Source organism: Sebastes umbrosus, chromosome 4 (assembly GCF_015220745.1).
Source record: "Sebastes umbrosus isolate fSebUmb1 chromosome 4, fSebUmb1.pri, whole genome shotgun sequence".
Taxonomy (NCBI): domain Eukaryota; kingdom Metazoa; phylum Chordata; class Actinopteri; order Perciformes; family Sebastidae; genus Sebastes; species Sebastes umbrosus.
Genome location: NC_051272.1, coordinates 20,485,200 through 20,503,665, shown reverse-complemented (window position 1 = coordinate 20,503,665; position 18,466 = coordinate 20,485,200). Strand labels below are relative to the sequence as shown.

Below are 18,466 nucleotides of genomic sequence, written 5' to 3'. Positions count from 1 at the left end.
ATCGTTGAAGTCGAGGGTGTTGTCTTCGCCAAATCTCCATATAAAGAGAGTTTACATCACAGATGGCCTCGGCAGAAGTAAACAATGGGAGATTTAAGGAAAGACAACGCTTTCAGCCTCAGGGGACTAAACACAAAAGGAAACTTAGGAGGGTAAATATGCACAGAAGCAAAAATACACACACACACAAGTGCTCGTATGACACCAAATCCTGATGATGAACAGACATGTGCGCACTATGATGATAATAGTAATCAGAGCTGTGACTTTCTTATGGCTCAAATACACAGTTTTGTGAAATCCGCTGGGGTTGTTTTTAGCACATGTTGGAATATCTCCAGCCCTCCAATAAGGGCGCTGGTCTCCACGGCAACCCGGATATGTGGTGAGAGTGGCCTTTGTCTGCTGAACGGTGTTTGGCATCTCCACTTAGCACTAGTTCCTGTTAGAAAACAAAGGGGAGCAGAGCCGGGCCCTTTACGAGGGGGGGACAGCTTGGCCAGCCATTTGTCTAATGAGCGATCACTCACACCCTGTTGCAAGGCCATATGTTAGTTTGAATACAGCTAGTTCCCCTCTTTGCTGCACACACACACACACACACACACACACACACACACACACACACATCTGAACCTTCACACACTCAGCTAAAGTTCAAGGAAAGAAGAAGAAAAACAGCAAAAGGAACAGTGTAACCTAATTTGTGTTACAGGCTGGAATTTCAAGCGCAATGCAAAGATTAAAACAAGAGCCTCGAGGATAAAGCGTGTGAATGTTTGTGCCTCAGATGAAAGAGATATCCACATATATTGAAGACCCCATTGCAAATAACAACTTCATAGAAATAAACCAAAAGGGTGTTAATGCCTGTGCATGAACAGAGTAGCAGAAAATTCATGATTCTTTGATCTTGCCTTGTAATTTGCTGCAACGGAGGCACCTTGAACTGTATGTGGTTATTAATGTTACTCTGTGACTGGGAGACTGTGTGATTATGGAGCAATTGGTTGAGATCATGCTGGCTTAGAGGTCCATTATTTTTGGGTTTTTTATATCATTCTGTAGCTTTCCAGTGGTGTTCCTTATCCTTATGTATTCACATCCGAACATTCACATTTTTTTTGGGTGGGTGGCCAAAGTACGTTTTTCTGCTGCTCTGTCCGCACCCGCTTTACCTCGCCGCTAGACAACCCTTTCAAAGGGGAACTGAAGCCGTTATATCGCTCTATTCAATGCCACCAGACTACATTCACAAAAGCAGTAATTTGGAGTTTGTCCCATTGTAATTGTGGATGTTAAAATTTCCATTTCTTTGTGATGGGATTGTTTTTTCCAACTGCTGTTTCTTAGGTAAAGAATGAACTTTAACCTCAATGTTTAAACCAACCTGGAGCAAGAACTGGGCAAAGTCCAGCTGATGAGGAAGATTGTTTGACCAAAAGCCATGACGGACCATGTGGTGAGATTGTTTTCTCAACTAGTTTCCAATAAGCCAACAGTTTAGCCAGATGAACTAAATTTATTTGGAGGTAAAATTGAAAAGTGTGGTTGGTAAAATCCCTCATTGCCTGAGGTACATTGTAGGGCTGCAGCTACCGATTATTTTCATCGTCAATCAATGTTGATTCTTTTCTTGATTAATCGATTAGTTGTTTGGTTTATAAAATGTCAGAAAATGGTGAAAAATGTCGATCACTGTTTCCCAAAGCCCAAGATGACGCCCTCAAATGTCTTGTTTTGTCCACAACTCAAAGATATTTAGTTTACTGTCATAGAGGAGTAAAGAAACCAGATAATATTCACATTTAAGAAGCTGAAATCAGAGAATTTTTACTTTTTAAATCAATTATTTGATTATCAAAATAGTTGGCGATTAATTTAATAGTTGTCAACTAATCGATTAATCATTGCAGCTCTAGAAAACTGTACTTATTAAGTACTTATACCTGGAAGTCGGTCTGGTTTATACCTGACAATTTGGGTAATTTTGAAATGTTGCCTCTCTTTTCTCCTCCAATCAAGTTTGTTAACCTTTGTTTCAAACAGATATAGTCATCTGACAGCTTTTCTTTCCATGTCTTTTTTTTCAGCAATGTTGCTGCGTTCCCATGTCTCAGCAACTCACTGGGTGAGTACAATTTCATTTTTAGCAACACAAATAATGTCCAAAATTCAGAAAACAAGACCCAAATTGTAATAAACGAGACCTATCCTTTAAGTCAGTTCTTGTAAAAATCAAAAAAAGAATCTGGTTATAATTTTACATGTCACTTGCACATGTAACACACATGTATTGTCTGCTTGGCTGCTTTTATGGTTATGTGCTATGACTGATTACAGCTGATGTGTCTGGGTCTAAACTCCCCTTTAACCTCTCAATCTATACATGTCTGCTGCTCAGCCGTGCCTGGAATACTAATATAACAAATGCCAATGCAAATCAGAGGCTAACAAAGACCAGTGCTGGCCTGCTGTGGTGGGTAAAGGACAAAAGCACTTGTCTGCCTCTTCGCAGGGCCGGCTTCACGCACCGGCTCTCGCCAGCGCCGCGCCTCCTGTTGATGGCAACAATGGCTTTTTGCGCCTGTGCTGTCAGCATCTTACTGAAAAGAGTCTGTCAACAAGCTCTTTCTGCTGTTTCTCTCTCTGATTTAACGTGTGTCTGCTGGAGTGGAATCACTGCTGGGTTTGGTAGAAATCATTCATGACAACACCCCCACATTACAGATGCAGAAATGTTTTCACACTGAAGATAAAAGTTGTGGGTTTTCTTCAAAACCGTGCGCTTCATTTATAGATAAAATACTACCATACCATGTGTATCTTGTGCCTCTTCTTTGTTCAGGTGAAGCTGATGACTCCTCTCGGTTCCCTCTCCTCTCCTCTTTTCATGGGCTGTTGGACAGAAGCACAATGGAGGAAGCAGAGGTCAGCACTGAGCTAACGAGATGAATAAACAGTGAGGCCAGGAGACAGAAAAGTGGCACATTTGTCTTTGTGTGCGTAATCCATTTAAGCAGAATAAGACTGTGAGCTTGGAAACCCCCCCACTCCACAGAAAATAAAATTCTAGGACACTTAAAATGACAGAGTTTGCATTTATTATGTATGAAGCTCTCGCTCCCAGCAGCGAGCTAATTTAAGACTGCATCAGTGTTTTATGTGTGAATGTTTCACTCAGCTGGAAGGCAAAATTAACAAGGAAAGAAGAAAAAAAAAAGGTACTTCCTTTAATAGTAGCAGTCCAGGCCTTTGTTCTGGGCAGGTAAAAATGTAATATCTGCCTTGAGGTGTTCGTATATGTTCTTACTTAGTTAATTATCTTTTATTAGAAGACCCAACTCACCACAGTTTCCTCAACCTGCTTCTGACAGGACCTTGATGAGCATCTGAGCTCATGAATTATTCACTGGAAGAGGAATACCTTACTTTCTTACTAGCTGGCTTAAACTGTCAATGTACAATACGTCTCCTACCAGCTGTGTCTAATGAGCATAAACGCTTTAAACTTTTTCCCGTTTCTAAACTGCTTTGCCACAAGTGTCTCCCAGCTGAAAATAACGATAGAGCAATGAGAGCCAATTAAACTGCTGGTATTCCAGCATCGATGTGCAAAAATAGTCAGCAGCACCGTTTTTGACTGACAATACTTTGGAGCTGGTTTCAAAGCGCTGGCACAGACAACTACAGCATCAAATATGGCGAGAGCTGCCTACGGAGGCATGAACAGCATGCAGCTCTTCTTGCCACGTTAGATGGTGAAATACAGGCAGGGTATTCTCAGTCTGACAGGGGCTGGGGATGGAGAATATCCCAGGAGTGTTCTGGCTGATAGAGCCAGCCGCATCATCCCGCCGACACACCATATTGCCAGCAGACATCAGATTCACCGGGACGCAGAAACCAACTGACAGTGGCAGCAGCGCACCCTCCCCCATACACAACACAGGGGCTGTGATTGCATCTAGAAAAGGCAATCAAAGCCCGAGTGAGGAAACGGACGCATCCGAGAAGAGGTGAGATGCACTGGAATGATACACTCCCTTATCACAGCCTTGAATTCAGACACTACAAAGCAGCTCAGGGAATCAATAACATCTCCACAGTGGCTTCACATGCACAGTGGAGCCAAAAGAATGGAGCCTGTTTGAAAGAGTCATTTACAAAATATTCACAATATGGCTTAGCAAACATATCCCCCAGGCCATACAACACTGTAATCCCTTTCCATTTTGTTTCAGTCTATCACAGCAGATAGGTACAGTATGTGTGTAATCTGGTACCAAGCAGCAGAGTGGTCAGATTTTACCCTGAAGCCTGTTGCAGAGGTGTCTCTCTCCCGCGCGCCTGTTTAGAGAGCTATTAGCTGTTGGAGAGCAACAGCGGTGAGGGTCTGCATTATTTTTTGGTTTCCATGGAAACCCTTTCACTGGAAAGTGGAGCACCAATAGGATCGCAGAGCCTCATTGAATCGGTTATGGGGGTGAGAAGAGAGAGATCAGCGCAGACGGCTGAGAAAGCACAACAATAGGACGAACCCTCGAGGGAGACCAGAAAGGCCAGACCGCTGAGGGTCCAACAAAGCCGGGAACGACTCGACGCTAGAGGAAAGGTTTCATCTGCATCCGCTCAATGGCTTTCCTTTTCAAAGATATCCCTCTCGGCAACTAGTCGTTGACATTTAAGCTCACGAGCAACTGTGGGCAATTTAAACATCAAGGGAGCCGCTAATTGATTAGCCTCTGCTGATATTTCAGGCTCTGACAATATAGTTGCATCACCAGCATCTATCCAGTATGTAAGACAGTAGAACATTATAAATTATGCGCTTCTACATACAGTATGTACTGTAGTTATCCCACCAGAGAGCAATTCACAATAGAGATAGCGGAGGAAACTGTAGTGGCCATAAATGAGAGGAATGAAGGAATCGGTATGCTTCAAATAAACTATTCCTCTGATCGTCACACAGTGATACTTTTGGTTTATTTTCTATTTAGTCTGGTTTGGTTTCACAGTGCACAAATTAAAGCCGACCACATTTATTAAAATAATTGGCTGAGGGGCGTGTGCACACGAGCAGATTTATCTTTTTTGTCTAAAGAGCTACAACTTCTATGCAGGTAATCGCAGACTTTGATATATTGATGTCGAAATGTTTTCACTTTCACACTGCACGATTCCCTTCTCCTCCAGTTTATTTCCAATGACTTTATAAACGCCACTATTTTTGCAGTTTATTTAGCATATTCTGTATGTTCTCTTGGGCCCAGATGTCAAGCAAACATCAGACTTCTGCGAAAATCCAGGTCAGTCCTCTCCCACTCATGTTAACCTGTTGTTTATCTGTGTCCATCTCAAATGCCCGCACAGGCAGCCTGCGTTTTGGTTCGCTCATACCATTTTTTCCTTCCCGTTACCGATTCTGATACCTGAACTTACCGACACAGAGTACCGATCCGATACCAGCGTGATAAAAAAATATATAGTTATTATTATGATTATTATTATTTAACAGCTGTTTACTACACTCCTACATTTTCCTCGCTCTAACGACCGTTACCGTTACACTCTCCACTAGCACTGCACTGCTGTTGTTTGCTATTGTCACGTGACAAACTACTTCCACCCAGTTCTTCTTCGCTGCTCTAAAACAGTAGTTGTCAGTGGCATCCATGATACATCCAGATTGACAGCACAGTGAAGGCTACTGTTTTGGAGCGGCGAAGAAGAACTGATTTCCAAGATGATTTTTTTCTGGGTTAATAAATTATGGTATCGAATCGGTGCATAGAATGGCTCACAGATACCCGACCCCAAATTCTGGGCAGTATCGGACGCATTTCCGATACTGGTATCGAAACAGCTCTACTTGGAAACGGTCCAAGACCGCCTCTCTCATTTGGTCTCAGACCAGTTGTTTTGGTCCACACCGGTGTACGATTTTTGCTTTCACAACTGCCAAAACGAACCGCACCCGAGTTTGATTAAAACTGACTAAATGTTGGCTTGTGAAAGCATCCTCAGTCTAATCAGTTCAGGTTGAGTCTCATTTTACTGCCACAGGTCTCGAGTCAATGCGTGAATATGTCAGTATTAGCTCTGATCAAATGGTTAATCATAATCAAGCATGATTTTAGGAAATCAGTAGCCTATGAAAATGATTTATTAATTTATTACATGACAAATTACTATTTGGAATTTGATTCACAGACATTAAATTAGTTTCTAAAATGATACTCTCAACCAGTTGGCTGCAAAATGTTTTGGTTTTGGTCCTCTCTTTCTATTAGGCTCTGTTCCAGTTGACCGCATTTTAGATTTTTGATCTAATTATCTTCAGGTCTTCTCAGGTTGGGTCTGACTGTACGCAGTGTTGGAAGGACTTCAACTTCTCTCTCAAGCTCTCATTTTTCTCTCTTCACACATCTACTTCTGTTACACTTTCTGTGTGTACATCCAAGTGCAAAACCACGAGAAGAGACTGTCCGAAAGTGTGTAATGTTATCTCCATTTGTACAATTCTTTGTGTCTTGCCTCTCTGAGTGCGGCCATAACAGCACAGCCATAAACACTTTTGCCTTCAAACATGATCTGACAACACGTTGCTCAAACTTGTTTGTTTCGAGTAAACCCCGTCCTTTACTATATAGGCACTATTGGCCAGGGACTCATATTTCATATTTTTGTCTTTGCCTCCAAGTCTCCTCATCCTGCCTATCAGCTGGGCAACCTTGAATGAAAGGTCAGAGGTCGGAGAACAGCAGGGAATTTGACCGGTGACACTTCCTCTGGGGACAGGAAGTGGGCAGGAAAACGAGGGAGGAAGTGATAATTCTTCCATCTACACCTCGCAGCTGCGTTTGACCTCAATTTCTCACCAGTGTTGATAAAAGCAAACCTCTGAGCTGTAGAGGAGCAACTGCAAATTTAGAGATAATGACCTATGGGGCCTTTTACGCCTCGAATCAAACCTTTATAAACACACTCAATAAAAGGAACGGCTCTGGATGTCAGCTCTCCCCGGTGATCTCCAAGTCCAAGTCCATATACATCATGGGATAATATTATAGAAATGAGAAAGAGGGTAATTGCCGGCAGCCATATATCTCCTGAATGGCCACTTTAATGAGGGCAATACTGAGGCAGAATTATCGCCTCACCCCATCTGGATTTATTGATCTAACGGTGCGAGTTAACCACCAGAGATAAAGATAAACCACCACGATGGAGAAACAATCCCCACTCTGATCAGAGGGCATCGCTCAATTAATCACTCACCGTCTCCTCTCTGGCCACTGTTGTCTTTGTTCTCCACACTACAGTAGGTGCTCTCGGGGTTACACGCCGGGCAACAACGCATTCACTCATTTGCGGTACATAATACAAGATGCAGACTGAACTCATTACGCAGTCATCTGTTTTCTCTGCGTTAATTGTTTTGTGCTAAATGGAAACCTGATAAGAATGCAGCCCTGGAAACATGTTTGCAGGGTGCTATTTTGAAGCTGATGAAAGCTGACACCGTGTCCACCTCTTAGTAAATGGCCAACATTAGCCATGCCTCTTCTCTTTGTAGCAGGTTCTCCCGGTCCGTATCTTTCGCCTCTACAAAGATGCCCTCATCAAAGACCGGCGAGAAGTGTCTTACACCGATCCTTTCAAAACATCTGCAACCTGCTTTTATAATTACACAACTTCTCTCTAGTGACACCGTGATGAAGAACAGCAACGGAACTACTTGTTGTTATTTTCTTCCACCCGGGCCTGTCTAACTTAACAAGCCGCCTTGTACACCACCACACTTTCACCCTACTTCCCAGGCCCCAAAGGCTAGCCCCCCTGTCTCTGAGGAGCCGGGGGCCTGCAGGGGCAGCACAGCGGCGCTTTGAAGTCGAGCGATTAAAGAGGAGAGACCTGTCGAATTGGGATGATGGGGCTAAGGTTGGAAGAGGGGGAGGATCAGTACGAGGGACAGGAAAGGCTGTGAATACTGAGAGCTCAGGGCCCCGTGGGATACAATTAAGAGCAAGGCTTTTTTAGTGAGGGTTACAAAAACACAGCAAGGATACCAGCAGCAGCGCAGCCTTCCAAGCGAAGGTAAGAGTTCATTACTACTATACACAGAGGGGGCTGGGGCTGTTAAACTCTCGCCAGTTTGTTCGCCGACTCCCCCACCCACGGGCCCTACGAGCTGACGAACAGCCGCACGATAACCATTTCCATCCCAGTTAAATCCTAAAGCCCAGTAAAGCTTGAGAATCACGCAGCTTACAGGGCCTCAAATTTAGAAAGGAATTGAGATGAAGATCCAAGCTGCCAGCACAAAGAGGAAGTTTGCACAGAGTCTTCCCTCGGGATGTTTAACTCAGCTAAAACATTGTGAGCGCACAAAAGACAACACAACAGATTTGTAGTCAAGTCAGATTTGAAGAAAGACAGGGCAATGATATGTTTTTATGTAAAAAAGAAGTTAGGACTAGACTAGAGCTTCAATAATGTGCAGATTATTTTATCATCAACATTTGGTCTATAAAATGTCTAAAAATGACTAATCATTTCAGCTTTAGTAACAACAAACCTACCCAGTCTAAACCAGGGATGCCCAAAGTGGGGCCTTCAGGCCAAAGTTGGCCCACTATCAGGTTCAGATGTTAATATTTTTTGTAAATACCATACCATGTTATCTTGTTGGGAAGGAGGCTAAATAACGCCCCAAATTTACGCTAAATTTTGGCGAGGAAAAACTGGCATGGCCATTTTCACAGGGTTTCCTTGACCTCTGACCTCAAGATATGTGAATGAAAATGGGTTCTATTGGTACCCACGAGTCTCCCCTTTACAGACATGCCCACTTTATGATAATCACATGCAGTTTTGGGCAAAAACATTCCGTTGTTTTTATGCAGTATAAATGTGTTATTTTCGCCTATTCTAAAAATGGTGTAGGCTGTTTGAATATTTCTGCATGCTGGGGTCCCTAAACAGTCTTGGAAATGCATAAATTGTGTATGACTGGAAATTAGCCCAATTTTATTCAGCAGGTGGGGTTTAAGGGGTTAACTATGTAAAAGCTAAAATAATATTCAATTAGGGGAACTTGGGATCCTAGTACCATTTTTCAATCTTAACAATACAGGTGTTTTCTTTTGGCCCGTGCCCCACCATTGAGTTCCAGTTTTCATGTTTACCAAAGTATGTTAGTTATAACACTTGTACTTCAATAACTGATGAGTATATTGTTCATGTTTTTGTATGTTATTACACCTGATGGACTGAAATCCAGTGGGAATCCATGCTATTTTGTATTAAAACACATGGTTATATTTTCCCCAAGACATTGAATGTAGAAATATGTGCCCACTGTTGTCCCATAAGTCAAACCAGCCACTTCAGCATGTGTTAGGAACACATCTGGTAACAATTTCTAGGCCTCATTTAAATTTAGCTAAAATACCATAGAGCAGTAGGTTCTGTATATTTGTTGAAATCAGATTCTGTAGCAAAGAGCACTTTAGCCATGACAAGGTCCTTATCACGTTACCTGTAATTATGAATATCTGTCCTTAATATGCCCTCACCTTCATCCTTCTGTCTGCTGAAGACTCTTGAAGCTGTTTGGTATGCTGACTAACAATGCGGTAAACATCCCAATGTAGAAGATACACAACAAGTGGAAACAGATTCTTTGCTCAGTGTGACCAGATGCAGCTTATTTTCATAATTAAAACCAGTGGAGGGCAGTTGAGTTTGGACTCCTCCACAAGCCAATCTCCCTCTCTGAGATAGCTATTTTGCTCAAATGCAGGAAAAGCTAAGCCAAAGCAGTGATGTTTTGCTTTTGTTAATCTGAATTTTGCTCCATGACCACTTGACAATTGCCTGTACATCACATGGCAATGCAAATGGAAAATAAAAACGTTGACACAACTAGGATTAGTATAAAATACAGAGTAAATCCCAATAAAAAGGGACACTTTGGCCGAGGGACACTGGGATCGCTGCCTGGTCGTAACAACGTGCCCAAAATCGGAGGCCCAGTGTGTCTGGTTCCCATTGCTGATGGCTTCTACAGCATACCTTACTGAACACACCCAGCAGAGCTAACTGCTTTATGCACACCATCTGAAATTCAGATAATAGTGGTGACTAACTGATTAATTCCAAAACAAATATTTCTATTTGGCACATTTGAGGCATAGAATTGTTGTTTTCAACCATTTTCAAACAAGCTCAAACAACACTGTGAAGTCTGGTCTGACACAACGCACTGACCTCCTTTGTTTACGAATACAAACATGTGCATCCCATCACACATACAAAAGCATAAACAAACACGGAGGAAGATGGCAGGATTGCGGCGTAGTTTATCCAAGATCTGGTGGTATTTTGGATTTCACAACTTTGTCATGGCAATGTTAATTGTTGCAGTAACTCAGCCAAAATCATTCTCAAAAACCATGTTGAGGTAAATGCAGAAGGAAGCGACGGAAAGCAACTTGTTGCTCAATCTGGACAAAAGACTCCAGAAACACATTCAAGAGACACTACTGTACCTTGTAGTTCCCTGCAGTGTTTCATAGAGAACCACCTTCGCTAACATCCTAAAAATCAATACATTCTTAAGAAATAAAACATTAATCATCAGGGGGAAAAGGGCAGTAGCGCTATATATAAAATTATATTAAATTCAATTAACTAAATTGAATATAAGATGAAATGTGTTGAGATCTGGGTGGCTAACCATCTCTGCTAAACCATTTACTGCAGGAAATCCTACTTATAGAGTAGTATGCCTGAAAGTATCAATCAACTGTCATTGTCCAGTGTTTAAAAAGTAAGCAGCAATTATTAAAGAATGTAAATATTGAAAGGCAATATTACAGATCTGTAACACTTAGGCTACATTCACACTGCAAGCCTTAGTGCTCAATTCTGATTTATTGCACAGATCTGATTTTTTTGGTTTGGCAGTTCACATTATTTTTTAAATGTGGCCAATATCACATTCCAGTGTCAACCGGTCACGGTTATGAACTGAGCCTCATGCACAAAAGTAGGGATGCACCGCTACCGATACCGGATTGGATATCAGGCCACTACTGACTCAAATAGCTGGATCAGCGAACGGTGACAACAGGGCCGATCTTTTCAATTCAGTTCTATGTTCATATACTATATAAATTATAGACTGGAATTTTAATTCCTGTTTAAGTTTTGAAGATTGTTTTTACCAAGTTGCTGGAGTAGGTTTCAATATATTAATATTATTATATTAAAGCAATGTTGAAGTCAAGCCTGATGTTGCCTTACACATAATAGAATGATCCCAGTGACTTCCACACAGTGAGGCATACAGCTTATTAATTAAACACTGGTATCATACATGAAAGTGGCCCAAATCAGAATTGAAAAGATTAGATTTCATGTGATTTGTGCTGTTCACATTGTTCTGAAAAAACAGATCTGAGTCACGTATGTGCAAAATAAAATCAGATTTGGGCCATTTAGCCTGCAGTGTGAACGTAGCCTTAAAGACGTGCAGCAGATATCGCATCAGCACCTTATGAATCAATAATTTATCATATCAGGAGGTCCCTGCTGACTGTCTCGCATCTATATAGTTGACAGTATAAATCAATTAAGTTTTGATCTTATACAGGCAATTATATGCAAACTAAAATCAATTTCTTGTGCCCTAATTTATTGAGTTTTAAAGAAGGCAAATCTAATGTATTATCCCCAAATGGAAATAAATGCACAAGTTATCCAACACACATGCATTTACTCATAGTTTCCATACCACCTACCACTGATAAACACAAGCATGACGTAATGTATGTGTGTAAGTAATATAAACAACAGTAGTACTTACTGATGCTGATACTTAACCTAAACAATTGATTGGGAATTTGCAATAAAAAAAACCAGGATGTTTTTATTGTAACTTAAGCACAATTATAGGCTGGTTCCTCCTCAGTTTAGTGGTATTGTGTCACTGACATTTGTTATGTTTTATTTGTTTGTTTGGGTCCTTCAGCAGGTTTTTCCTATCTATCAAACCCCGGGGGGAAAAAACTATTCACTTTTGTGAAGCAATTCAAGCTGTAGCAAAGCCTAACATTGTATATGTAAAGAGTTTACATTCAGGTGTATTTTGGAGTAACTGAAGCAACAGACTGTCTGAGTGGAAACATTGTTTGACTTGAGCTTTGCAATGATTATGCTCCATTGAAATATACAAAGCACGCTCTCCATTATAAGACTGAAAGCCAACACACAAGCTGCTATTATAGAAGCTGCATAGAAAATCAGTGTGAAACAGCATTTTATAACAAAGTAGCTGCACACAGAGAGACTACCAGCCTGAGTCTTTGTGGATTTTGCAGGGGGGCTGTACAGGAGCAGCAGGGCAGGTGTCCCACTGGGTTACGAGACCCAGAAGCTTTGCATCTGGATCATTTCCTCAGCCCAGAGGGGCTCCACACTGGGACCTCCTCATAAAGCTGCACGTGTGCCAAAGCACCCCAAATCCCTCCGAATCCTTCATCTGTGTCAGCCTGTATGTGGCGGCTGTGGTGATGGCAGGTAACAAGCTGTGACAAACTCACAACATCACAGAGGGAGGCAGCAGTGAAAATGACTCATGCTTTTTGTCTCTCGCACTGTCAAATACGCTCTCACTAATGGCCAAATACCCTGAAAATGTGTTTCTGCACGACGAGCAAAAAAATGGTTTTATCACTCATGTTCTTCAGCGGAGCAGAGCGAGACTGATGGCAGGAGGATTACTGATGAAACCAGGATGAAGAAGAACTCTGAACTGTGTGATTAAGACTTCTGCCCACTCCAAAAAAAACTTAAGGTACACTCATTTCCACATGGGTTCACTCTGAGCTCGATGATCCTGGGACGAGGAGTTGAAAGATATCCTTTGAGGAGATATCCTGCCTGTGAGTGAGTCCCATGAGGAAGCCAAGAGGGACTGAAATGTGGAAAAAGAGGGTTGGACACTTTCCATGGTATAATCTCGTGAAAATGCAGGAGTGCTTTAAGAAACATTCCTTCGATAGGCTGAGGGAGCCACAAGCGGGGAGATGTCAGGAGAAATCATGCTTGGCTCAACACAAAAAGCACTCAGAGAAATGAGATTTAATCTGCTGAGCTTTAGAGTGTATTAGCCAGATGTAAACAGGCAGTACCAGCTGTGAGAAAGTTAACTTCCACAGCCCTGCTGCTTAGAAAAACAATACACAAAACATCAAACACTACCAATGACAGCAACTCTGCAAACAGATATTTAAGGGCCAAAATAAAACTTTCACAAGCAGGGGGATGTCGCCGTTGTGGGAGTCAGTGGGTTAAGGTTAACTGGCCACACTGAAACACTTTCTCTCTCTGCGAATACTCTCCCTCCAGGCCCAAGCTGTGGGAAAGGGAGTTTATGCAATTACATCACATTGATTTATGGGAGACAGAGGAAAGATGGGGAGAGGATGGAAACTGAGCTGCTTGGAGGCGGTCCAAGATTTGGTCCCTGAAGGAACACAAGTCAATAGGTTTACACCACAAAACATGATGGATCTGAGACGATAGTGTGGGGATGAATGTGGTCAGAGGAACACTGGCAACACGGTGAGGTCAAACCTATCTATAATGACGGTTTTGATTTACGACTGAAAACACACAAAACTATGCAAACCGCCATAATTATAATACCAAAGCTTCTCGATGAACCTGCTCATGGATGTAAATGACAAGTTCAGAATAGCAAAACACACGCCACCGCTGATCCATACTTTCAATTCTCTCAACTCTGGGGAGCTGATGATAACTGTCTTGCTCGAGCAGATGCTGCTGACGCTGTCTGGAGTATTAATTGGGTGTTAGTGATGAAATTGGGAGTAATGCGCCCAAGCGTGCACTCCAGCGTTAGCGGGGTAGCATATCTCCATCAGCCCACCGCGGCCTAACAGTTATAAATAAACAGTCCATTTAGTGCTCTCCACTACTGTAACAGGACCACAGGAGTGACACAGCTGGTGAAACACATTACTGCTCTTCTGCTTATTTAAACATTTGCACGTGACTTGAGTTTAAAATGTAAAAAAATGCTATCTTCCTTCCACTTGTCTAGGAGATGCACGTCCTGTGAGCTGAAGCCACTGTGTGACTGAGGTGCTAATCACCTTGTAGTCGTGACTAAAGCAGCGTTCATCAAATTGCTACAGATGAATGTTGCTGATTGTTAAAAGAAGTCTATGCAAAAAGACATCTATGTAGGATTTCTGTCATATATGGTGCCTTCAAATGGGGTCGTGTTTACCATGTTCACGAGAAGAGTCAATATGAATGAAAAAAATTGTTAGCCTCTGTGGCTTCTAGACACCGACAGTAACGTTAATATTGCCGTTGCTCAGCAGCGGTGTTCTCCCGACTTAACTACTTGAACGGCAAGCATATCGTGTACACGACTTCCCATGTAGTAAACACAAGCTCACCAGTTTCATTTGAAGGCTCCATAAAGCAGCGTTCATCAAATTGCTACAGATGAATGTTGCAGATTGTTAAAAGAAGTCTTTGCAAAAAGACATCTATGCGGGGGTTTCTGTCAGATAGTCCAGATAAACAACGTATGAGCCTACGCAACAAAGACCAAAAAAACGCAACTCATTAATTTTCACCACATGAGACTTTGATACCAGCCACCAAATGGTGACGATATGAACAAAGCAGGAGGAGATCACAGAAGATATCCAGCATAATGAGCTGTGGAGTTAAAGTAGGAGATATTAAATGGTTTTGTTTTTTAAAGTTTAGCAATATCTCTAACTGTCTGCAAAGTCTCAAGCTTCTTGGAAACACAACAGACCTTTGGTTCGGGCCAAAAGCAACAGAATAAATATATACACACACGAAGAGCCAGCCAAATATTTGAAGGGGGTGTTTTGAAAGCTCGCAGAATAGACTGGATTATCAAGGGTGGGTGGCTGTGCGAGGAGGGGGTTGCTCTAGATGTGGCAAATGTATGGAAAGCTCACTCAGAGATGTTTTGAGTAAGAAAAAGGTTGGACATCTGTTCCTTATTACATTAAAAAAAGCAGCTTGTCCAATTCCAAACTGCCTGCAGAGATAAGCAAAAGTGGTTTAGGTAATTGCTCTCAACATTGGCTTTCCCCTCCTTCATTGTTTCTTTTGTGCATCATTTTAATGTGGGGAGATCATGAGATCATGTCTGGTTATTGAGACTAAATTTTATTTAAATAAAATAGTCCAAAGGCTGTTTTAAATTCTGTTTTGTCATCTGTCCAATTAAAGCACCAGTTTGGAGCCACCAGTTACTGTATGGCTTGACAGATAAAGCCAAAAGGAACCTTTACACATCCCGGGGTTTTTCCGAGACACCCACAAAATCTCTTTGGCTTCAACATTGGTGCTGAGGCATTTCACATGGGATCTGACTCCTGCCAAGTGTTATCGGGAAAGATGATCTGGGCCCGTCTCTCCCGGGCGCAGGCTCTTGGAGAAATGCCTGAGCGGTCTGTTTTTTCCTCAAACACTTCACAGTTCAGAGCGTCACACCCAGGTGGTCAAGATGAGGTTGGCCGACTTTGCTGTGCTGGCCTGTCGTCCTGATGCGGGACAGGTGACAAATCAGTGGGAAGCCATCCAAGATCACCTGATGTTCCACTGAATATAAAATCCCTGAGAGCGTCGGCACTCTTTTTTTTTAAACACTTAAATCAATGAACACTGCAGCCAATTTAATTTCACGTACCAGAGACACCTGCCGTGCCTACACTATCTCTGACAAACACATGTGAAGGTGATCCCTTGATTCTACTCTCAGAAACGTACAGACTGAAATACATTTTCAAGAAAATATCAAACTCCTTTAATATACTTCAAATGGTTAAACAGTGGCTAGCTTTTCTATGCAGTGGATTCTCCTTTTTCCCTAAGCTTCAAAGAAAAGAAGATGCAGCGAAGTGAGGATTAGGGAAAAAAGGAATTAGGCTTCACGGTGTGCATGTGTTTACCCTAATAACTATTAGCAGGGAAATTTTACAGCGAAGAAAATACCACCTCATATATCTATTTTCTCTTCTCTTCTTAGAAAAGCATTCTTAAGAATTCCTTGTTGAAGTTGAGCCACTGAGCTTATAAAATGCAGCACATGCTGCACATCAGTAATGGCATCAGTGGTTTGCTTGTGGCCGTAACACGTCGGCTGGCATTGACCGACTGTTTGCCCAGAGGACAAGAGGCCGTGTTTTAGTGCAGCGACCCGTGAATGGCGTCTCGAGAAGCGCACTCTTAAAGTGGTGGTGGGCTAAAAATTTCATAAAGCGCCATCAAATAATCATGAGGCAGCAAGGCGCTCGGTCTTTGCTGTCTAATTGTTTTCCCCTTTGAGGAGTAAAAATAACTGTCTACAGCGTGTACATCTGATCTGCTGTTAAAAGGGAAAGGCTATTATTCAGTCAGACATGCAGAAGCTGTTAAGACAAGTGAATTCATCACCGTAAGAAGCAGACAGGGAAGTTGTCCAAGAGCCATCACTGCAATCTTTACACAAACCGGTCTGGATCGCTGGAGGATGCCAGGGTCGCATGAACGACCTCAATTGGCTTTAAGGCTACATTGTCAGCAACAGTTCAGCACTCCTTTGTGCTTCACTTTTCAACCACGTGTGGTCTAATGGTGTGATTGTGGGCAATAAACCAAATGACAGTGAAGAAGCAGAAAACCCTGCAAAAAACACCTGTGTCACACTCTAACACAAAAGGACTTTATGTGCCGTAACCGCAGGTGAGATAACATTATCACTCAAGCAAAGCAAACCACAAGAGAGGCTCTAAATGCAAAACAGACAGATGGCCCTCACCTACACTGCTATTAGTTTATAAGCCCTGAAGATTTTCAGTTCCTGTTCTTTAACAAGCTGAAAAGAAACACACGCGTCTATCTCAGAGGCCTGTGATCCTGGCAGGAGACATCATTAGCAGGCACTTCCCCCAAGTTTCCCCAGGTAGAAGTCGGACCCCGCTGTGGATTTTTTTTTTAATCAAACACCGATCCGTCCCCCTGATGCTGCAGAGGCTGACAAGGTGCCCATATGCCCAATAGACCTGTGGCGAGTCTCGCCCTGCAGGAGGGACTGTAACATTGCTGTTATCCCACAGGAGCTGCAGGGAGCAGCGCTGTGGACAAGGTGTGTGGGCTTCAAAGGCAGCAAAAAGCAACCAGCCTAGCGGACAGAAAAACGCTGTTTTTTTTTTAAAGGGGCTCTATACGATATCCAGAGCATTAATATAGCATCAAATAACTATTTGCTATGTAAAGATATAGTGGAGCAATGTCTACCTGAGCAGAGGCTGAAGTCGCTCTCCCACTGAGTGTGTTGTAATCTTCGCACCTTGTTGACATCGCCGGGCTGGCCGTGCTGTCCATGCTTTTAGTGAATGTTTGTGCATGTGAGCGTTCCCCACTGGCTAACTCACGGCCGCCGCTCTGCACTGCTCTCATACGGCGGTTACAGTTAATAGAGTGCTACAGGGAAATGAATTAGCATTTTAGCACTTCCGGTTCCCTCGTCTCGAAGTCAATGGGTTTTTATTTAGATGCCTGAAATAAGGTCTGTGGTTAACACAAGCTGAAGAGATTTTCACATTTTGTTTAATTACATAATTTACATCAATAAATATCCCCCTCGTGAATCTTGAAGCCTTTATGTGTCTTAAAAAAAGGCGGTTGCTAACAAGTGGCTAAATGGGACTACGAAACGTCATCACGCCAACTCGTCCGCCGTTACAGCCTCGTAGCGTGTGCTCGCGTTCATGCGACCGTGGTGTAGTTGGTTTATAGCCTAACGTTAGCTTTTTATTTCTGGTGATTGTATTTACGCTTCAAAAATCATGAAAGTTGTGTTCATTTGTGAAGATTATCTTGCTGAACAAAACGTGTAAGTATCATAAATGTTTGTTCTCTACAGAGCTTATTTTCTGCGATAATCCAAAACCCAATGGAACAATCCCATTGGCTTTTTGTCAAAGGAACCCAGGGCGATTCTAACTTCCTGGTTGGCCTACAAAAATACGTCATTCCTGGAGCACTCTATAACCGTTGCGGAAGCGTAGCACCCACCCTCCGGTTCCCCCTCAGGTTAACACTGTTAGCGCTGTCAATAGTGTTAACATTGTTTTCACATTTAGCGCTGATAGCACCATTAGCTACGAGCCGCCGGCTCAACCGTAACCATGTTGAGAGCCGTGCGGAGGCAATTGAAATGCTGCCAATCTCGCAATTAGCACCTTTAAAAGGTACTTACTCTCACATTGGCATGATTTTTCAATACAAACGCACATAATCAGATTGCAAGAAGGAAGAAGGAGAATCACATTAGCCCAGTTACATCTACTGGAGTTTACAACCTTCACTTTCAAGTCGTACTAAAGAAATT

General features: G+C 42.4%; 1 protein-coding gene across 1 annotated transcript in view; it reads right to left on the bottom strand.

Annotated features, from left to right (window-relative positions):
- The window catches only part of tspan18b (tetraspanin 18b), a 40,731-nt gene that overhangs the window by 14,402 nt on the left and 7,863 nt on the right, over positions 1 to 18,466 (bottom strand). The window contains exon 2 of the mRNA XM_037768238.1: positions 2,818 to 2,898. Within this exon, the coding sequence (XP_037624166.1) occupies positions 2,818 to 2,820 (3 nt within the window). The 5' untranslated portion in view covers positions 2,821 to 2,898. The remainder of the gene's footprint in view (positions 1 to 2,817; positions 2,899 to 18,466) is intronic.